At 50.6% G+C, this 22,381-nt stretch overlaps 1 protein-coding gene across 2 annotated transcripts in view; it reads right to left on the reverse strand.

Moving 5' to 3' along the window:
• Positions 1-4,873: 4,873 nt before the first annotated feature.
• SH3GLB1 (SH3 domain containing GRB2 like, endophilin B1) overlaps positions 4,874-22,381 on the reverse strand; it is a 289,157-nt gene continuing 271,649 nt past the window's right edge. For both annotated transcript variants that reach the window (XM_086953975.1, XM_086953976.1), the window contains one exon: positions 4,874-5,326. In XM_086953975.1, the coding sequence (XP_086810101.1) occupies positions 5,219-5,326 (108 nt within the window). In that variant the 3' untranslated portion in view covers positions 4,874-5,218. The remainder of the gene's footprint in view (positions 5,327-22,381) is intronic.

Below are 22,381 nucleotides of genomic sequence, written 5' to 3' on the forward strand. Positions count from 1 at the left end.
TGGAATGGGTAAGAGTGGTCTGCTTAATTCAGACACTCTGTTCATCACCACCCCCTTTTCTGAATCACTTTAAGGAGCTGGCATGCCCATCATCACCAAAAAGGTGCATCTTTGTTGTCTGGCACCCGAAGTAAGCAATGAGATTCATCCACATCATAAATATCCCAAGCTTTTTGTACAAGATCCCGAATCCTTCCTTAGAAGTATTCCAAAAACACAGTTACATACTTGACATTCTGAATCAATTCAGACCTAGGAATTTAGGACCCCACTATAAGGTGCCCAGTGTTTTGGTGAGGGATTTGTAGGCTTGGGTGAGTATCTTGAAAGTGACTTCTCTACGGGGAGTCAGTGGAGATTACGCAGGTGTTGGGTGATGTGTTCGTGTTGAGGGATGCCGAGGACGAGTCTAGCTGCTGTGTTTTGTATGGTTTGGAGTTTGTGGAGCAGAGACTTGTTGATCCCGGTGCAGAGGGTGTTTCCGTAGTCCAGTCTGCTGCTTATGAGTGCGTGGGTGACCGTCTTACTTGATTCGGGGGGATCCATTTGAAGATGTATCAGAGGATGCGGAGGGTGTTGAAACAGCTGGAGGTGGCGGTGTTGACATGTCGGATCATGGAGAGGGAGGAGTCGAGTACAAGGCCGAGGTTTCGGGTGTGGTCCGTGGGAGAGCTGCAGAGGGCGGTGGGCCACCAGACGTTGTCCCATGTGGAGGGGGAGGATCTGAGGGCAAGGACCTCTGTCTTCTCCGAATTGAGCTTCATCAGCTGCTGCTCATTCAGGATGCAAATGCCTTCATTGCTTCCTGAAAGTTGAGTCTGGTGGTGACAAGGTCCTTGGTGAGGGAGAGGATGAGCTGGGTGTCGTAGGCATAGGATACTATGCTGAGTCTGTGCTGTCTGACGATGGCGGCGAGGGGGGGTCATGTAGATGTTTCGGAGCGTGGGGCTTTGTGACGATTCTTGGGGTTCTCCGCAGTTGGTTTCGGTGGGTTCAGAGAGGAAAGGTGGCAGTCTGATTCTTTGGGTTCAGCCTGTGAGGAAGGAGCAGATCCAGTTGAGGGCCGTTCCCTGCATGGAGTCTGTCGGTGAGTGTGCGATGGGAGACGGTGTCGAACGCAGCGGAGAGGTCGAGTAGGATCAGGGTCACGGTGTGTCCTTGGTCGAGGAGGGTGCGAATGTTGTCTGTGGCGGCGAGTAGAGCAGTCTCTGTGCTGTGGATGCTGCAAAATCCGGATTGGGAGGTGTCGAGGTTGGAGTTTTCTTCTATGAAATTTGTTAGCTGGGCATTGACGATCTTCTCGGTGACTTTGGCCGCAAAGGGGAGGAGGGAGATGGGTTGGTAGTTCTTGAGGTCTGTGAGGTCTGCTGAGGGCTTCTTGAGCAGGGGCCTGACTTCTGTGCGTTTCAAGTTGTTGGGAAAAGTGCAGGTCTTGAAGAGGACGTTGATGGTGCATCGTAGTTCGGGAGCGATGGCGGGGGTGGCTCTATGGTAGATGTTCGGTGGGCAGGGGTCCGTGGGGGCCCCTGAGTGGATGCCTTTCATGGTCAGAGTGGTGTCTGAGGTGGTGATTGGGGTCCAGGAGACGACGGTCAGCTGGCGTTGCTGGGAAGTAGGTGGTTTCGGCGTCTGGTGTCTGGTCATTGAGGCCCTTTTTTTAGATGGAAGTGGGATCCGAGCTTGTCGCAGAGATCCTGGGAGGGGGTTATGTCTGTGGTTTGGCTGGGGGGCTTGGTGAATTCCTGGATGACGCTGAAGAGTTCCTTGGAGTTGCTGGAGTTGGCGAGGTTCTTGTTTTGGATCAAGGTCCTTTTGGTGCATCTGACGCGTTGGTGGTATTCCGTCATGGCATTCCTGTAGTTGGTTCAATGTTTTGGCGTTTTGCTGTTGCTTCAGTACTCCGAGACGTCTCCAGGGGTGTCTGGATTCTTGGAGGTCAGTGGTGAACCAGGTGGCCTTACTGGGGTGCTGTCTGTCGGAGAAGCATAAGAGTGCAAGTTCGCCTGCGCAGTTGGAGATCCATCTATGGAGTTTGTTGGCTGCTAGGTTGGCGTTGGTCAAGGTGGTGGGGGCATCGCGGTTGAGGGTGTGGTTGAGCTGCTCCTCAATGATTTTGCTCCAGTTCCTTCATGCGGGCGCGGTGCAGGTTTGGGGGTGGTGGCTTTGTTAATATTGAAGTGTACGCAGTGGTGGTCCATCTAGGGGAGTTGCGTGGTGTAGCTGAAGTGGAGGCTGTTACCTCCTGAGAGGATGGGGTCGAGAAGGAGTCCTGCCTGGTGGGTGGGTGTGATGAAAAGCGGTTTCACAACGATATTGGCGAGGGTGTCCTGGAAGTTGGTGGGGATGGGGGTGGCTGGGGTTATAGAGGTGGAAGTTTAGGTCTCCGATGAGTACGTAGTCCATGGACGCAATGGCACGGGGTGCGATGGGGTCGGTGATGGTCGTGGCGAAGGTAGCGTGAGGCCTGGGGAGTCTGTAAGCGAGGGTACTGCGAAGAGTGGTTCTAGGGCTGGTCTGGATCTGGAAGTGAAGGTATTCGGTGGTGGAGAGGCAGTCATTCCTGGTGGAGGAGGATAGTTGGAGGGAGCTCGTGTGCAATGGCAAGTCCTCCTCCTGGGCGGTCTTTCCTCTGGATTTTGTATCAGTCGGGGATGGCGGTGGCGATGTCGGGGTGGAGGAGGCGTTGGTCCAAGTTTCTGTAAAGAAGGGTATATCTGGTGATAGAGTGTCAAGGAGGTCCCAGATCTCAATGATGTGTCTGTGCAGGGAGGCCACGTATAGGAGGATGTATCTCAGGGGTTCAGAGGTGTTGGCGTTTGGCGCTGGGTGGTGGCCGTGGGGGTGCTTGTAATGTTGCAGGTCTGGCAGCAGTGACGGCAGGAAAACTGACCGTGGCTGATGCTCAGCGTGGACAGCTGGCAATTGTTCCTTCTGGGGTTGAGTGCGCGAAGGGCAACACTGTCGCAGGGGTGGATGTTAGGAGATCCAGGGTCCCTGGCCCTGGCCGCGGGTGGGGACGGGCACAGACGGGCGTGCCTTAGGCGTGCCAGCGGTGCAGCCGTGCAGCGGCCGCCCTTAAATAGAGCAAGGGGAGGGAAATACAGCTGGGAGGCGGGAGCGGGGGGAGCGGCCGCAGGGGCTATAGAGTTGAAAACGGGTGGGAACAAGAGGGATAAAAAACAACTGGGGAACAAAACAGGGACACAAAACGCAAGACAATACAACACGAGAAAACAACAGGGGCACAGAGATTTAGACAAAAAACAATGTGAGTGGCACAGAAATAAGACAAAATGCGATACCAGTGGGAACAGGGGCAGCAGTCTTGAACCACTGCCTGTCTCTGAGGTGGAAGGGGCACCAGCGGAGGGGCTCAGATAGCGAAGTTGCACAGGCGGAGCTGCACGGGCGGAGAGCTGGGTCCCTGACCAGGAGGTCAGAGGTCCTGCTCCGGTGTCTGCGCAGCGGCCGCCATTAAATGTGGGAAGTGGGGAGGGAAGTGCAGGTGGGAAGTGGGAGTTGGGGAACCGGCAGGGAAGGGATCGCGGGGGCAGTAGCAGTGAAAACGGGCGGGAACAGAAGGGCAAACAAATTACACAGGAACGAGATAGGGACACAAAGCTCAAGACAATCCAACACGAGAAAACAACTGGGGCAGAGAGATTTAAACGAATTGCCATGTGAGGGGCACAGAAAATCATCCAAAAAAACGATGTGAGAGGCACAGAAAATCGGACAAAATGAGATACCAGAGGGAACAGGGACAGCATGTGTGGGCAGCATTTTGTTTCATCTATTTTGTGGGGGCAGGAGGAGCTGGGGGAACTTTTCCGATTGCCCCATGCTGAAGAATGTGGATCACACAACTCTGAGTCCGTAGTCTCACGGGTCAGAATTACCAGATCTGAATCTTGTGGACCCGATAATTACAGGTCTAAAAACATTGAGAAACTAATTGTTGTATCTCCCATCTAGTTCTTGGCATCTCATAATGGAGTCGTTGGTGTCGACAAACTCTGCATATTCAAAGCTTTGGTTTGTGCTCCACTTTTTATGTTTATCTGAGAAACACAAGAAATCATTTTACACTTATTTTTAGCGTTTTCTTCTTTTACATTGTAACTATATTCACGTGTGTTCTCCAAATAGGTGTATGTATACCAAGACACATAAAAACATATATACACAAACCTACTTTACCAGTAAAAATTAATGTTGCCTATAAAGCTACTTTGTGAAGCATGTGCACTAATAAACACAAATTCCGATACGTATTACTAGTTTGCAAAATTAAAGTCAATTGTAGCTGTGCAAATCATTCATTCCCCCAGCCCCTGACATAAAACTCCTAACTGACACACCAAATACAGTGTTTATGAACCCACAACATTTATACCAAGAAAAAGAAAATTGAGAACCTAACATCAATAAAAAACACATAACCAATGAAATTATACTATACCAATAGTGATGTCATCTTGTCGTCAATGGTAAGGCGATCTATAATGTGACCAGTGATGCAGTTAATCTAATTTCCGGTATCATAAACAGCGTAATTTGGTCGATTAATTCACATCAGGAGTTTGAGTAATGCTTTGCTCAGTTAATCATAACTGGCCGGGTTCAGAGGTATATTGAATGTATTTGATAACCACAACTTATCTTCAACTGTGTTTTAAAGAGCATGTGTTTTATTCACACAAAAAAATAATATTTTCTTAGAAGATGTTGCCTTTTGTTGAAGTGTTCCAGGATCGCGCATATGGGTAGGACAGTTCTCTGTTAATTCCTGTCAGTGAAGACCCCATTATGAGAACTCAGGAATGTGCTTACTTCCCATTCTCCATAATGCAGCAAGTAAAGAGTCCAGCAATTATAAGTTACAATAAATTTATTTTACACAAAAAGCTTGCCTTCAATGTCAAAATTCGGTAGAAAACAGTGCTTCCAGCTTTCAATATAGGCTATTGAAAGGGAGGACTAAGTTATATCTGGTAAGAAAATGCACATTCTTGGCACAAAGTAAAAGCTTTTAACAAAAGTTATATGTCAAGTTCCGGAGTATACACCATGCAATGGTATTATTGGCAGTAACATCAATGGCCCGTATTGTTTTCAAGACAGTAACATGGAAGACACTTATTCTGCTTTATATAAAGAGTTAATTGCATATAAATATGGTGTCACCATTACTGGCACTTTTTAATACAATACAGTCTTAGTTCAGCAGCTCTAAATATGTGATAGGCACTTTTCCATTCTGATTCCCCCGTTCACCCATCAGCCAATCAGAATCCATCCCGGGTAAGCTGTAAACAGTTATCACCTAGAAGTAAAATATATAAAATGTTAGTATTTAAATACTAAAGCCATTTTGAAAGTGTAGGTGTTATTAGGTTCCAAGCAAAAAAAAATTATAACGGGTACTATTGATGGCAGAACATATCAGCGAGAAAGGGTAGGCACCATACTAGATGGAATTCATTTTTTATTTTTATTATAGGCACATTTTGATGGCAGAACATATCTGTAGTAAGAAAAGTACATCACTACCACCTTCTAATACATTGAAACATGCGAGTTGTTGCTATACATGCACTTTTGCTGCTCAGAGTCTGATGGCCTGCTACCTCACACTCATCCGTTGAAGGATGAATCCATTCAACTCTCAGTAAGAGGCCAATCACTCTGGTCCAGGCTCCTTCCTCCATTCGGCTACGGAAATTAAGGGTCCACTGATTTTGGGAAATAATGCAATGCATTCACAATCCCTTCAATGACTTCAAATATATACAGCTAAGACCATAGCCATGGGGGGACGGAATTGCAGGGGTCAGGCCAGTCCATATTTTCAACTATAAAACAAAATGAGGAGCAAGAAAGCAAGTATACACCATCTCGAGGACCACCAAAAGACTTACACCATTGCTAGAAAGTTCGGCGGAATAGTCTGCGCAGAGAACAATACACATCGAATGTCAGTATGTGACAGGTAGATAAATGTGAAGGGTTTTATCCTTTATATGATTGAACCATCCCCACCTAATGATGCGCATGCTAGTCTATATTTTTCTCTGCCCTCCATCCTGAGACCCTGTGATCAGTGTTAACGTCTTTGTCGGTTATCATCTGTCACTGTGACTAACTTTTACTTAATGCACCCTGCTAGGATGGTTTAAAACCGGTACCACAAAGTGTCAGTTATGACACCCTGAACTGACACCTACTTGAAAAAGCTTGTCTCTTTAGTAACTGCTCATGGCAGTGGCAAACAGCGATATGAGCATAGTCACTCTTAGAATGCAAGCCCTGGTGCAATAGAATAAGATCTCTGCTGCAACATTAGAACTTCTTTAACAGCAGCAGAGGTCTGTAACGGGGCAGGTCCTGCCAAGCCCAAGGCCGGTCAGTAATTAAAAACTGACTTTGGAACAGTTCCTTACCAGGACCCATAATCAAATCCTTAACTCTACAGATAAAAACACCACTTGATTCCTCAATAATGACTATAAGAACCTTCAAGGCAATACAGTCTTTTTACATTTTACTGGTTTTACTTGATCTTGACTCCCACAAGACTATTTGCTTTTACCAGATGTTTCGTTTCTGTACTGTTTTTCATGCAACATAGCATTATTGCCAAGTGCATACTGTAACCTCCCCAGTCACCTTCAGTTTATCGATGGGCATTCATGATGTAGCACGATTGACAGCAGTTCAGGCTGAAGGCATTCAAGCAAGTGGGTCATAAATGCATTTAGATTACATGCTCCAGGAATCCTAGGCCTCTCCACAAAACACCCAGCGATGGTCACATAAGCGTAAATCGTAATTATCATTGTATGTAAAAGTGTGCGGAGGAGGTATACGCAGCTGTTGAAATACTGACTGCCAAAGGAAATAAAAATTCTGTTTACAGGTGAGAAGAAAGATAAAGTGGGGGTACGTTTGTAAAAGAGTGGGTATGGTTAAGGGTAGGTGGCACAAGGAAGTACATCCAGAAGAGCAGAGTAAAAAGACAGTGAAGGAAGAGAAGACAGCGTGAGAAATACAGTTGGAGAATAACAAACATATGTTGGGGACATTTGGCATATGTGTCTAACAGTGAAAGACTGCTGGGAAAAAGGCTGAGAATGGGAGTGACAGAGAAGTCTCCAAGGATTACTGCCCGTTCAGCAAATATTGATTTTTGACAGTCTCAGAACTGAAATATTTTCAGTGCTAATTATGCTCAACAAAATCATGTATTTGATACTGCTAACAAGTACTGGCAAAGCCAATATGTCTGACTTGTTTTAGATATATGTTAGAACCCTATTCAGAGGGCCATGGGGCATGCAGGGGTTACTGGGCCCAACCGAGGTGGGTGAGGCCTTCTACTCCTGAAGTATAGGGGCTCAGCCAACAGTGGATCCTGATAAAATGGGGCAAGCACCTCCTTCTGCACCTAACTCTGTTAGTAGAGTAGCACGAACAGTCAAGTCTCCCTCGAAGGTAAGTGTAGCTATAGATAAGTAAACATGGCTTATAACTATGTGCACGCAGCGCACACAATAAAGCAATGTCTAGTCAAATACTTATTTTGTATAAAAGAACTATTTTAATTCTAATTCTACACATGCAAAAGTAAACAACATTCAATAAGCAATAACACAGTCCCCCTTGAGGTAAGCACCCTAGTAGCTGTCAGGCCACACTCCGGGCTATCAACTTCCCATGCAACAGGTGTGTTGCTATTCCTCACTCACATGCTGCAAAATCCAGGGAAAGTAAAATACTAGACCCTCCCTGTTCACAGGGTTCCCCCTTATTGAACTCAGTCAATAAGGTGTAGTCAGAGTTCAAGTAGGGCTGAGAAAATAAAAGGCGGTGCATCCCGTGGGGCCTGGTAACTCCATTTCTCAGCTTACCCTCTCCGGTGGTATGAAGCCTGGCAGCGGTGAAGTGTGGTCAAGGCTCGGATCAGCAAAGTCGGGTTGCACACGTTCATATACGCAGCTCCTGGCAGGTGCCGGGTCGCTCTCCTGAGCCACGCTTACCATGTCTTGACAATAAGGGTTGATCAGGCTCCAGCCAGTAAGTCTGGTTCTTTCTTGCTCGGGGATGGGAGCAGTCTCCTTGCTCCGGCGGTGTCTCCTCGCATACAAAACCTCTCTCGTCTTGGTTGTAGCCCCAATTTGGGTAACAGGCACTGGCTTGTACTGCCGGCCTTCGCGTTTTGAGTGGCCCCACCTGGCATATGGGGTCACTCCAACGAACTTCACTGTCCAGTCAGGCTGGCCACGCATGGGTTGCCTCCTCCACAGGCGCCCCTGGTACATGGGGTTGCAGCAACGTCTTGCACACGGGCACCAGCCCAATCGATGCAGCACTGTCCTTGGAGCACGTCAGAACCTCCTGGTATACATTGTTGCCAATCTACACAGCACCACGGCAAAGGGCCATATGGGTTAGCCAATCTTCATAACGCGGCAGAGAGACAATGGCCCAATTGGTGCAGCACAGCTCCTCACCCCCCTCATGTGGGCCCCCCTTCTGGATCTCACTTCCTCCAACATGATCCTCTCCCTCATGGGCACATCCATCTTAACGTGCAGGCAGGGACTGGTTCTCCAGACCCCAGGCAGGTGATTTTGGTTTCTCTGGGTAATGTCCTTTCACCCAGCAGGGAGACTAACAGGCTAGGCCCCTAGTCGAGGTCACAGGCTGACGTCTTGCAGAGCTTCCCCTCTTCATGTAGCTCGGCTGATTGCTTGGCAGATTACAAAGTATGGGGTCTCAAACCCCCCTACTTAACCAATTCCGTGCTCCTGTCAGCTAACGGCCGACGAGAGCACTCCCTGGTGCTGCGAACGACCGTTGGCCGTTGCAGCCCCACCTTTGGAATGCCCGCACCGTAGCGGAGTTGCCGCCGCAGTTAAGGCGTTAATGTTCTTTAATAGACAAAATGGGATTGAGGGTCTGGACCCTTGACATTTTATGTTGGGGTTCTGCTTCTTTGATATCGACAATTCTCCCTTTCACCCTTCCTTTTGAAAGATGTCTGCCACAGCAGGCAGGACTCCGAAGTTGATTAACCGACCGAAGATTCATGGGAGTGACCACCTGGATGTCGGCCACAATGACCTGTGCATCAAAGGCCACTCCCGACCCTTAGCCCTACCCTTTATGATTCTCTTATCAGCCTCCTCTAACTCTTCCTTTTCCTGAGACGTGTCCAGGCCCTTTCCTTGTGATCTGTCACTGAATGAAAGAGCCCTTTGAAATACACAGGGAGAGCCTGGCTCCCCCTCCCCCATTGCTTGTGCCACCCAGGTCACAGGAATGCAGCGTTATACTATTCTGTCTGGGGGAGATTCCTCTACTCCTCATCTTTTCACCAGATAGGCCTGGGCTTCTGAAAATGGAACCCAAGGTCCTCCTAGTGATATGCCAGTGCTGACTTGTATGCACTCAGCATATATTCACAGCACACTCCGCTGACTAGTATTGTTGTGCCCATTTACCATACTACTACCAGAATTTCCACATGCAGCACACACACAGCCTGCGCCCACTGTTCAATCCTACAGTCTCTCTGTACTGCACCAGTGTGTCACCTTAAACACCATCTGTCAACACACACACATTTACCAAGTGCACACTGTTTCTAATTATACCTTCTGTGGAGAATATGTCTTGCATTCTCACGTGCACTCAGCACATGTTTTCACTACACACAGACTTCTACATCAACCTGATGTAGGCCATAGGTTAAACAGCAAAACTTTTAAAAAAAGAGTGAGTGAACCGGTAGGCCTAACTCCAGTGATATAGGGTAAAAATTACCTGGTCACTAATATTTATCATGACACTGTATGCTGACACAACCAGTCTAGTTTAACTGGTAAAGGTAGAGGCTTTCCACCATAATGAGGGTAGTACTTTGGGCACCTCCCCGGTCCAACAAGAACGCAATCCATGAGACAGGCCTATGCCATGGCGCACATGCATAATCAGTGTTCTCCTAGGACACAAATAAAAAATCTGCATTATGGATGCGGCCAATGCAGTTGGGCACTTAGGGCAGGGGTACTTGTCATTACCATGTAGAGGATTTTTCCAGTCCACAGTATATGTTTAGTTTTGTGTGATCTATCTGGATATAAACTTACAAATAGGTACTCAAATGTCTGGGTTGCAGCTGTATGAAGCACAGGATTTCAGTTCACATGGTTTAAGCAATACACCTAACTACACAGGCCACACCTTTGGAAAAGGATTTCTTGTTTAGGTTTTAAAAAAAAATTATTTAAACAATATTTTTAGAGAGGTGTGTATGTTTTAGTGCCACATTTAGCGTAGAGGTCATGGCAAGCCCCTGCAGCGCAAAGCTGTTATAGCTGGTGATGAAGGCAGGATGCTGTTCTGCAGTACTAGATACTGCAGCTAAGGTGCAGGCTGTGCCCTTTCCTGCAGTGCTGCATCTGGAAATTAAAGCAGTTTATTTCTCTGAAGGGTGCAGATGCTGCCGCGAAGAGTGGGCATTGCTTGCTCATACAGTGTATAGGCACTGACCATGAAGGTATCGAATGCTCCAGTACATGTGCTGCACTAGAGTGGAGTCAGCGCATGCGTCTACAGTATGTAAATCTGCAGTTTGCGATGAAGGTGGGGTGTACTCTGTAGTGCATTTGATCATGTTCAAACACTGCCTCCTCACCGCATACAGACAGGGTGTCATGGGTCCATCAACTGCCCTTGCTGAAATCATACACTTAAAACCCTCCTCCTATAGCAAGTTTATGGTTTAAATGTCTTTATTTATTTTAAAAACACAAACATCTCCAAGTACATTTAGCTGTTGTCAAAGTCTAAACAGTACAACCGGACCGAGCCAATTGAGGGCATAAGCCCAGCATTCGAAACAGAATCGGCCGATTGCACGTACATGAAAAAAAAAAAAAAGATTGTAAGAATAAGAAAAAAAGGGGAAAACAACCCCCCTTCCCCAGTTATCCCCCTCCCCCGTCCAGTGCCCCTTGTCCCCCACTAACCCCCACGTCCCTAAGCCCTCAGTGACCTACTTAACAGTCTGTCTTCCGTGGCTCCGTGAGACGCAGCAGTCTAAGATATCGGGGACATGTGATTTCTCGGAATTCGTGGCCAAGAGCGACAGAAATGGGTGCCAGAGGTCGTCATATGTAGATCCCTCTCCCGCCATAGTGAGTGACAATTTCTCCATCCCAAGCACATGCCACAATCGGTGAAGCCAGCCTACAAAGGAGGGTGTGGTGGGAGTGCGCCAATGTGTGAGTATGTTTTGTACCTCTGAGCCCAGTGCGATAGCCATCTGCCTGCCTCTACGGGATTTTAATGGGTAGGTCAGGGAGTTAAGGGAGACCTAGTAGTACATAATCCAGGAAGCGCTGGGTTTCTGTCTCAAAGTGCTTATATACCTCATCCAACACTTCAGCCCAGTAGGGTTGAATATGTATGCATTTCCACAACAAATGCACCAGGTTACCAACCTGGCCACAGCCACGCCAGCAAGTCGCCTCTCGGTTGCGGTCCATTGCATGCAATCTTTCTGGGGTATAATACCAATATGTCACGACTTTCGTAAATGTCTCTGTGAGTCCCATGTGGTACGCAGAGTGTCTGGCCCTGTAGTATATCCCTTCCCATTCTTTGTGGCTGAGTGCCCTGCCCAGTTCTCTCTCCTACCACTCCCTGGCTGGGTTATGTATGTACACCTGCGTGACCTGTAACATCTTGTAGAGATCGGAGATGAGCTTGGCATCGGACGTGCGGGTGATGAGCCATTTTTCGTATGAGTATAAGCGTCTATCCGCGCTTGCGCGGACCTGCGGTTGTAGTGCCCAATGCCACACCTGTAGTTATCTCAGTCGTTCAGTCTCTGGGAAACCGTACTCCTGCCTAAATTGGGAAAACGGAACAACCCCCTCGGCATACATGTGATATAAGAACCAGCAACCAGCAGGCCTCCAATGTGCAAAAGCCGCCCCTTCTGCGCCCAGGGTGAAATCAGGGTTGTCTACCAACGGGGTGAGGGGAGACGGGAAGGTCGCAAGGTCGTGTGTGATATTAGAGGTGTCCCACACCTCGAGAGGAACCCGTGTTATGTGCGAGGCATACAAGTTAGGGGGCCTGTGAGGCTTGCGTAGGAAAGGGATTTCCTGCAATGGTTTTGCCGCCACCGCCTAGTCTTGAAACTGCCAGTGTTTCTCTGATAACCATCTAATCCACTCGACCAGGTATCGCAATTGTGCCGCTTGAAGGTACAGCTGGAGATAGAGGATTCCCAGTCCTCCCATCTCCTGGGGAAGTGTCACCAACGTTCTCCGCATTCAGGGTTTCTGACCATTTCAGATAAACTGGGCCAAGTCGGATTGCGTCTGTCGAATCCATCCAACAGGCGGTTGGAGAGGGAGGGTACGGAAGAGGTAGAGGATCTGGGGCAAAATAGTCATTTTGACCGCCACGATTCTGCCTAACAAGGAAAGAGGGTAGTGCTTCCACCGACCAACCTCACGTCGGATTTTCCCGCGAAGGATAGCATAGTGGTGTGGCTCACTGGTTAGAGGCGGCAGACCCGTATGCAGAGGACGGCCCGGGACCAGGGTTCGATTCCCGACGCGGCAGGGTCGTGGACCAGGGTCAGCGGGCTCGATAATTCTCGCCTCGGTGCCTACTCCAGTCAGGGACCACACTCGGCAACTCTGGGCATCAGCTTGCCTCTTCTTCACAACGGTCCCCCCAGACCGCCGGGGATGCTTGGTCGCACCTTAGAGATACCCATTAGGGACCATCTCACAGGGTGAGCCAGGACGGGTTCCCCAGCGGTCGAAGCGCGGAGATACTCCTCCGGGTGTCGATTCTAGCGCTATATAAACCCACAATTAATTAATTAATTAATAGTTGGGGATAGCCATAGCAGGGAGGGAGGAGGCCAGCTGGATTCCCAAATACGGGATTGTATCCACTGCCCATTGAATGGGAAACAAGCTCTGCAGAAAGTCCCGGGTGGAAGGGGACAGCGAAAGGTCCAAGGCTATCAACTTGTCTGCATTCTCTTTGAATCCGGCAACCCGGGTAAAGGCGTCTAAATCTGCCAAGCACGCCGGCAGGGCTGTCCTCAGGTTAGTTAGTGAGATCAACACATCGTCTACGTATAAACTGATTTTGTGGACATAGCCGCCAAACTTGATCTCTTCAATTGCCAAGTTCTGCCGTATTTTCGGAGCCAGAGGCTCCATGTACAGGTCATAGAGAAGGGGCAACAATGGGCACCCCTGTATGTGCCCCTCTCGATGGTAAAACTAGAGGAAGAGTATCCGTTAACTCTGACCAAGGCCGTAGGGAATCTGTAACAATTAAAAATAAAGGTGCGGAATTTCTCCTGTATCCCCACCCTCTCCAGCACCTGCTCCAAATAGGGCCAATGAACGCGATCAAACTCCTTTTCGGTGTCTATGGCCAACATCATATATTCCCCGGGCACCTGAGTAGCTTTCTCTATAAGGTGGAGAATCCGGGTAGTATTTTCTGACAACTGGCGTTCAGGGATAAAGCCCGCCTGGTCCGGATCAATAAGGCCGGGCATGTGAGGGGCTAGACGAATGGCCAGAATCCCTGTGTACAATTTAAGGTCAACATCGAGGAGGGATATTGGGCGATATGCTCCGCATTTAGTTCTATGCTTCTCAGGTTTAGGAATGACTGCTCTAGAGGATCCTAAGAGATCACTCGGTATCGCTCCCTGTTCAGCAAAGGAATTAAACAGTTGTGTAGGAAGTGGGGCAAGCACCGCGCAAAACTTCTCGTAGAAAATAGCGGAGAAGCCGTCCGGCCCTGGGCTTTCGCTAACTTAAGGCGGGAAATAGCGGCGATGACCTCCTCCGTTTGGATATTTCTATCTAGGTGTTCGGCCTGAGCCGCTGTCAGAGAGGACATGACAGAGTCCAAAAATGCAACTCCGTCAGAGCTATCAGACGGGCTCCCAGTATAGAGAGTAGCATAAAAGTCGCTGAATGTTTCCGCTATATCAGCATCTTCCGATACGCTAGTCCCATCTAGCCTGACAATCTCTCTAACCCCTTGTTGCTGATGGGCCTCTCGTAACCTATTGGCCAACAGGCAGCTGCACCAATCTCAGCCGGTATAGTAAGCGTTCTGCAGTCTTAGAGCCACAAACTCTTCCCTGTCTTGGTCAAGCGCCGTTAATTGGTGGAGCATAGTCTTAAGCTGTAGCCACACTCTCGGGGCTACCGTCCTCTGGTGCATCTGCTCCAATTCACGGACGTGTTGTGTGAGCTCATCGCGTCTACGCTGGCGCTCCCTATTGTCAGCAGTCGAGAGAGCAATACATTCCCCCCTAACTACGGCCTTCAGCGCTGCCCATTGGATTGCAAGGGTCGTATTCGAGTTCGCATTATGAGAGAGGTAGTCAGTGATGGCGCCTTGTATGTGCTTCACAACATCAGCCCTATGTATGAGAGTGTCCCTAAGACGCCATACCCTGGAGGGGCGCGATGTGGGTGGTAGTGTGAGAGTGGCGAGTACCGGGGCGTGGTCCGATAGTGAGGCCATCCCTATTTCGACTGTGGTCGTGAACGCGCGCACTGGGGCAGAAACGAGCAGATGGTCTAGGCTTGCGTAGGTCTTGTGTGCATTAGAGTAGTAAGAGTTTTCCCCATCTAGGGGATGAAAACTGCGCCAAAGGTCGTGTAGTCCTAGGTCATTCAGTCGCCTGAGTCCCTCTGCAGAAAGTGCACCTACCTGGTGAGTGCGCTGACTGGATCTGTCTAAAGGGTTATCAAACACTAGGTTTAAGTCGCCCCCTAAGATGATATCACGGTCCAACGTGGCTGTGGCCTCAGTAAGAGCGGACTGTAGGAACTTCTCCTGGCCTTCATTCGGGGCATATAGGGAGCCAATAGTGAACGTTAGACCGCCTAAGGCGAAACGGTAGGTCAGAAGTCTCCCCTTAATCTCGGCACCTTTATCCAATACCTCTCCTTTAAACCGCTGTGCCACCAAAATCGCCACCCCAGCTGTCTTAGTAGAGCATGAGGAGAAGAGCTGAGTGGGGAACCTGCGGGACCGCAGCCTATGACAATCGCACGCCAGCAAATGAGTCTCCTGAAGTAAGCATAGGTCAGCTTGTGTGTTCTCTAAACATGACAGTACCGCCCTGCGCTTCACTGGATTATTAAGACCCCTCACATTGAGGGTTAAAATCCTAAGGGTGGTATCAGGCATAATCAATATCCGACAGGGTCAGGCTTGTACCTGAGGAACTATGTGCAGTGTCTCCATTGCAGTTGACTGCTAAGTAAGGAAGTGCGACCCGGACATGAGGTGCTGCACTAGAAAAAAGTAGAACGTGGAGCACTGGACACCCTCCCTCAACCCCCCAACAATTCGCAAACTACAAAACATGTTAAGGAAACAAAAAAGGACAAAAACACATAGTCCATCAACCATGGTTGATCAGTGAAAGGATATCGGGGTGGATTTCCAACAGGAAAGACATCTCGCTCCCACCAATGGCCTGGGCCTTCAGAAATCAGACAATAGGCCAGGTATAGTGTCCAGAGTCAGCTGGGTCGGGTGCTGGGAAGATCTGCAGAAACAGCCTCCAAAGCGGACTTTCTGCCCTCCATGACTTTTGCGGCTCAGGGTTTCTTGAGGCGGCTCCTGTTAACGCCATTGAGGTCTGGAATCATCAACTTCCTCCTTGGAATCCTCATCTCCACCCTCCGACTCTGGCAGATCCACCCCCAGCAGCCTGCTAGCCTTTGACAGAGAAAGCAGCTGGTACAGTTTATTATCCATGCGAAACACTAGCCTGAACGGGTGGCCCTAGCTATAGGTGATGTTGCGCTGCTGTAAGTGCATAGTGATAGGCTTGAAGAGTCTCCTCTTCTGTAAGGTGAGGGCGGACAGGTCTTGATCAAGTACAGGGGAGTGACCTCGAAACTGTAGAGGGTGCATTTTTCGCGCTTTTTGGAGGATGGTCTCTTTGGTACGAAAGTCTTGGATACAGACTAGTATGTCCGGCGGCGGGCCGACGGAGCCCTCGGGGCCCCACTCTGTGCGCCCGGTCTACTCTCAGCTCTGTCTCCAGTGGTCTGCCCAGTATGTGATTGAAAAGTTCTCTGGAGTAGGAGACTAGATCCTTCGAGTCCTCATCTATCTTCACCCCTCTGATGCGTATATTGTGGCGCCGGGACCTGTTTTCCAGGTCCTCGACGTGTGCTTGGAGGTACACCTGTTGGCCATGAATCTGGAGAATCTCCTCTTGCAGAGCCGCTATCTCTGTGTCCCTCCAGTCGCTTTTACCCTCCAGATCAGCGACCCTCTCGCCAATGCCATCCACCTCATGTCTGACCTCTCGAATCTCCGATGGTGATGGGTTCCGCTCCGTCTTCTTTCCCTGGCTTCGAGCCCGAGGACCCAGCCGCTGTAGTGGAGGCCATTGGTTACGCTTGCGCCTTGACAAACAAGTCTTTAATGGTCTTTTCCTTCCTGTTTCTGGAGGAGACATAGCATTCTCCGGATAAGTTCAAGAGGGTTGTGGAAGGCCCTCCCTGAAACTGCTATCAGCTCCCCTCCAGCAGTTGGCGTCAATTAACGGAGGAGGCAGTACGCTGGGGAGTAGCTCACCTGCACCGCTCACCTGCACCACTTCCGCCCTGCCTCTCCACCGTGCTGGTGAGCGGTCTAGTGGTTCACGTTGGCCAGCATAAATGACGGTCTGGAGGAAGCGCAGCGGACGAGCGCAGCGGGAGCGCCGACTTCGCGCCGAAGTCGCGCACAAGTCAAGCCCGTCTGCGCCCGACCGAGGCCCGGGGCTATGCATGCTGCCCGTTTCATCACTTACTCCTCACAGGAACTTCGCTCCTTTCCTCCCTGCGCTCCCCTTGCTCCTCACATCATCGCTATCACCCAGAAATATGGCATTTTTTCCTCCTCCCCTCCTAGTATCCCCCAGGCTCCTTCCCCTGCCACCCCTCCTTTTAACTCTGCCGCCCCTATATCTATCAAGCCTAGCTCCCCTGGTAGTCATCCTATTTCTCTAGTGTATCTCAATACCCGCTCCCTCCCGAAACATCACCTTGATGTATTCCAACTCTTGGACGGTGGCAATATTGACATCTTGCTCCTTGTTGAAACTTGGCTCCATGCTGGCTCCTACCCTGACATCTTGGCCGCCATACCCTCGGGCTACTATATTCTTCATTCTAATAGGACATCTGGTAGACCTGGCGGTGGAGTTGCTGCCATCATCCGCTCTAATCTACGATTCACTACCTTAACAACTACCCCCATATTAAATTCTGACATTCTTACATTGAAATTCACTTCTCCCACACACTCTTTTATTTGTGTTTTAGTGTATCGTCCCCCTGTCAATATGCCCTCCTTCCCATCCTTGTTCAGCGATTTAATCTCGCAGCTCACCATCAACTCTGCCAGGGTCTTGATCATTGGCGATTTCAATTATTGGCCACTAGACCCCCTTGAATCCTCTTTCACTTGAATTCACCGATCTGCTACTTGGCTTAAATTTTTTACAACATATCTCTGTCGCTACCCACAACAAGGGCCATACTTTGGACCAGGTATGGACCACCAATCTGGATATCTCCTCTCCTGTGGTCTATCCCTGCACCTGGTCCGATCATTTTTTTATTTCTTTCTCCCTAAAACTATTAGTTCCTACCCGCCCCCCACTAGCCTCCAACTTTTCGGCACGTAACTGGAAGCACGCCGATATTTCCCTTTTTCATTCGACCCTTACTTCCACACTCCCTCTTGACCTCCCTGACTTGAACTCTCAAGCAGCCACCTTGGACGAATGGCTGTCTCTAGCCAGTGATGTGGTCGCTCCCGTTAAAATTATCAAATCTAAACGTCCTCACGACGCTCAGCGCTGGTTTACTGATCAACTGAAAGCTGACAAACTCCTTCTTAGACAGGCTGAGCGCCGCTGGAGGCGTAACTATGATCCTCTATTAAAATCTATTTATATTGATTTACTAAAATCCTATAAAAAATCTAATATTTTGGCCAAATCTTCCCACTATTCTCAGAACGTTATTAATTCTGCATCCAGAACAAAAGAAATTTTCTCAATTGTAGCTGAACTCTCCCTACCTGACCGTGTTACACCTCAGCCTCAACCCTCGCAAACTCTGTGTGACTCCCTTAATGCTTTTTTTTCTGATAAAATCTCCATGATTAAAAACAATATCCCCCCTACTACCATGTCTCAGGCCAGCGCCCTCCCTTCTCCGAATCCTCACTCCCTGCATGAATTCCCCCCTATCTCCCTGGATACTTTTCGCTCACTACTCCAGGCTGTTGGCTCCGGTTCCCCTAATGACTGTTGCCCTCCTCAAATCCTAAGAGATGCCTTTATGGCCTGTCCCGGCCCTCCCCTTGACCTTCTAAATCGCTCACTCTCCACAGGCACTGTCCCCACCGCTTTCAAAAGCGCTGTGGTGGTACCTATTTTAAAAAAAAACGGTTCTGACCCTGTGGTCCTGGGCAACTACCGACCTATTTCCCTCCTCCCCTATTTGGGGAAGGTCTTGGAAACCTACGTCACCCGCTGCCTGAGTACTTTCATCGAGGAAACTCATTTCCTCGATGATCAACAGGCAGGTTTTAGACCGTTCCATTCTACGGAGGCAGTGGTGGTGGCGGTTATGGACACGCTGAGACAGGGGGCTGACAAGAACATGGCCCAGGCCCTAGTGTTACTTGATCTCTCGGCCGCTTTTGACACGGTCGACCATGCCATCTTGGTCGACCATGTCAGAAATGCTGGCATCTCTGGCCTGGCCCTGTCTTGGATTGTGTCCTTTCTCCAACTACGCTACCAATTGGTACATCTGTCTTCCTTTTCTGCTCCCCGTATTTCACTTTCCTGTGGTGTTCCCCAGGGCTCTGCCTTGTCTCCTCTCTTGTTTAATCTTTATATGCAGCCCCTCCTTGTCTCTCTTCGTCATTCTTCTGTTACCACTTTTAACTATGCAGATGATCTGCAACTTATCTTTCCCATCGACCCCTCCCCTCTTTCCTGCTCTAATTTCCAAACCACAATGCTTACCATCTATGAGTGGATGAACTTCAGCCAGCTGAAGCTCAATCCGAGCTGGTCCTGATTGGTGGGCACCCACATCCTTGGACTTCCAATTTTTGGCCCCCTGCCCTTGGTCCCCCTCCCTGCCCAGTTAACTCTGTGAAGAGCCTTGGTATTACCATCTCTAGCGACCTTTCGATGCGGCTACACATCAACGCTGTTACCTCGGCCTGCTTTTACCATCTCCGCAGAATCGGGAAGATCCGAAGGTTCCTATCACCAGAGGCTCTCACCCTTGCTATCATGGCCCTGGTCACCTCACGTTTAGACTATGCCAACTGTCTATACGTGGGGATTCCGGCATACCATCTCCAACGCCTCCAACTGGTGCAAAACCAGGCAGCCAGATTAATTTTTCAGCAGCCCAAACACCAACATGTCACCCCGTTGCTAAAAACCCTACACTGGCTCCCTGTTGCGCAACGTTGCATCTTCAAACTGGGATGTACTATTTTCAAATCTCTTTTTGCCTCTGCTCCTGTCTTTATCTCCCTCTGTTTGCACCCCTATGTTCCTTCTCGACACCTCAGATCCTCTGCTTACAATCTTTTGATCACTCCTAGGTTCAAACGCAAGAAGCACGGTGGTGCCTGTTTCTCTTTTCTTGCCCCGTCCACTTGGAATTCCCTCCCTCTCTCTATCCGGCTCAGCCCCGACTATTCTACCTTTCGCAAATCCCTGAAAACATATCTGTTCCGCCTTGCCCATGGCTAGCTGCACCCACCCCCTTGTGCCCTCATCCACTGGTCTTTGAGCGCCAAGAAACCAATTGGTGTATGTGCGCGGTACCAAATTTCTTTAACATAACATAACATAACAGGATGTATGAGGGGTGATGTATCTGCCCAGGGCTCTGGGTACTTCAGCTACAGTCAAATTTGGCTCCGCCACCACCGACGCCAACGACCGCCGCATAGCCCAGAGGCAGCAAACAGAGGGGCACCCCCGAAGCAGCACTTCACACTATCAGACAGACTCCCGGTATGGATTGGGTCCTGCGCAGCCTTTCCACACGTGGCTGTGGCACGCAGTCTAACAAGTGAGGGTACGCTAGGCCCCGCCGCAGCCCAGTGTCGCTCAGCTCTCCACTCACCGTCCACCAGCAGCCCGTCCGGACGTGGGCCCGCCGTAAACCAGCGCTCTGGGCCCCCCCTCACACCTGCACTTTAACTGGGCATTCAGTATCACACAGGCATCCAGCCGCTCCCCAGGCATTTTAGATCTGGGCCCTCCACTCACCGGCAATATCACTGGGGTCCACGCTGATGTTTGCGTCCATCTGGGAGTGGTGGTGGGCCTGTCGCAAGATGGCGGCTCCGCTTTCCCTCCACCGTGCTGCCACTGGTTCCCGCTACCAGTGGAGCACCAAGTCTTAGTAGGTTGGTCTGTTACGGGGGAGCCGGGCTCCAATGCCGATCTCCGCACTCCACGTCTCACAGGCGGCAGCGGGTTGCGGCGTTGGCCTTTCCTGCCCTCAGCCTATTTCAGCACCCTGGGCCTCGGCAGTCCTCCGGGCCCTGCGAGCGTGATGATTCCTCAGGACGTGAGGCGTCCGTTGCTCGCACCAGTCGTCTCATGGATACTCGGCTCCAGTCCTCGTGGGTGGCACTCTACAGACCCGTTGGTAGCGCCCCAGCAGGTTGCCACCGTGGAAACCCCCTGTAGCTCAGGCTCTTCGGCGCAACGCCTGGCCCGCGCAGAGTCCAGTCGAGGGGGAAGGGGCCCCATCGCTCAGTCCGAGGCCACACCAGACCCCATCTGCTACTACCACAAGCCCGGTCGTAGGCACCCCCCAACAGCCGCTCAACAGGAGATAATCAAAGTCTGGCAGTGGGCCTGAAGCTGCATCCGAGCGGGCCCAAATCGATGGGCGCAAGCTGGCTAGGCCGCACACACCGTTTCCCTCCGATGTCCTCCGCAGCGCCCCCTCCACACCTCAGCACCGTCTAGGCGGGCTGCCCCTCCTGCACCCTCCTCCTCTGGAGTCCGCCGGGTCGCTGCACTCCTCTCTCTGCTGCCCAGCGAGGGATCGAGCCACTCAGTCATCTGCCACCTCACTCACCGGTAATGTCAGTGTCCACTGATCCGGGCACAGCTGATCTGCCTCAAGATGGCGGCCTTGCTACACCTTCACTGCGCCGCCACCAAGCCCCGCCACCAAGTCAATGTAGGCCGGCCTGCCACGGGGGGAGCCGGCTCCGATGTCACCCCCCCTCCTCGCTGCACACCGATGTCAGCATACTGCGACACTGTGGGACCTGCACGAAATGGCGGCCCAGCCCAGCTCCACCGTGGCGCAGCCGTCCCCAGCTCCTCGGGGGTAGCACCAGCTCATCCCCATTAGAGCCGCCACAATGCAGTCCGTTGAACCGTCCACAGGCCTCGGGGCACACCGGCTCGGCAAGGGCGGTGGCAGTGCAGCCGGCCCCCCATCACTCTGCCACGGATTCAGGCCTTGCCGATCCCCGGCCAGCCGCAGTGGTGACCGGCACGCCACCAGGGTCAATTCGACCCTCCAGGAGCCGCTCAAAGTCCCGCAACCGCACTCGCAGGGCACCGGACAAGCTCCACTCCAGAATAAGGGCTGACTGCAGCAATTACGGCCAGACAGCTGGTGCTAAATCAGGCTGTCGGCGGGAACTCCGGAGCAGTACGTCTGCTCACTCCTCCATCTTGGCCACCTACCAGCAAGTTTAGATGCAATTTTCACCCATCCTTATAATACCCAGTGGCGGTTCTACCATGGGGGCGTTTGGGCGCCGCCCCCCCCTGCTTTCTCGCCGTGCGAGAAGAAGGCAGAAACAAATGGTAGTTATTTATTTATAACTACCATTTGTTTCTGCCTGCCCTTCTCGCACGGCGAGAAAGCAGTCAGCAGAACAGAACTTCCTTGTTACTCGAGCCTCAGGGCAGGGGGGAGTGGCTTGGGGGAGTGGCTTGCCCACTGTTATTAATACTGACTGTTTGGACAGCCTGAGAGGCTGTCCAAACAGACAGTATTAGCAACAGTGGGCAAGCCGCTCCCCCAAGCCTCCTCCCACTCTCCGTTCTGCAGGATGCAGACTAGGAGAAATTACGTAGTTAGGGCAGCCGGCCGAACCAATCAGCGCCGGCTGCCATGGAGGGGAGGGAGGCTGCCTGCAGCCTTCAATTACGAGAGCCCACACGACCACGTGACCAGGACGGCGGGACTCGAGTCTACACTGCAAGCCAAGGTAAGGAAAT

The sequence above is a fragment of the Lissotriton vulgaris genome, chromosome 1_1 (genome assembly GCF_964263255.1).
Source record: "Lissotriton vulgaris chromosome 1_1, aLisVul1.2, whole genome shotgun sequence".
Classification (NCBI taxonomy): domain Eukaryota; kingdom Metazoa; phylum Chordata; class Amphibia; order Caudata; family Salamandridae; genus Lissotriton; species Lissotriton vulgaris.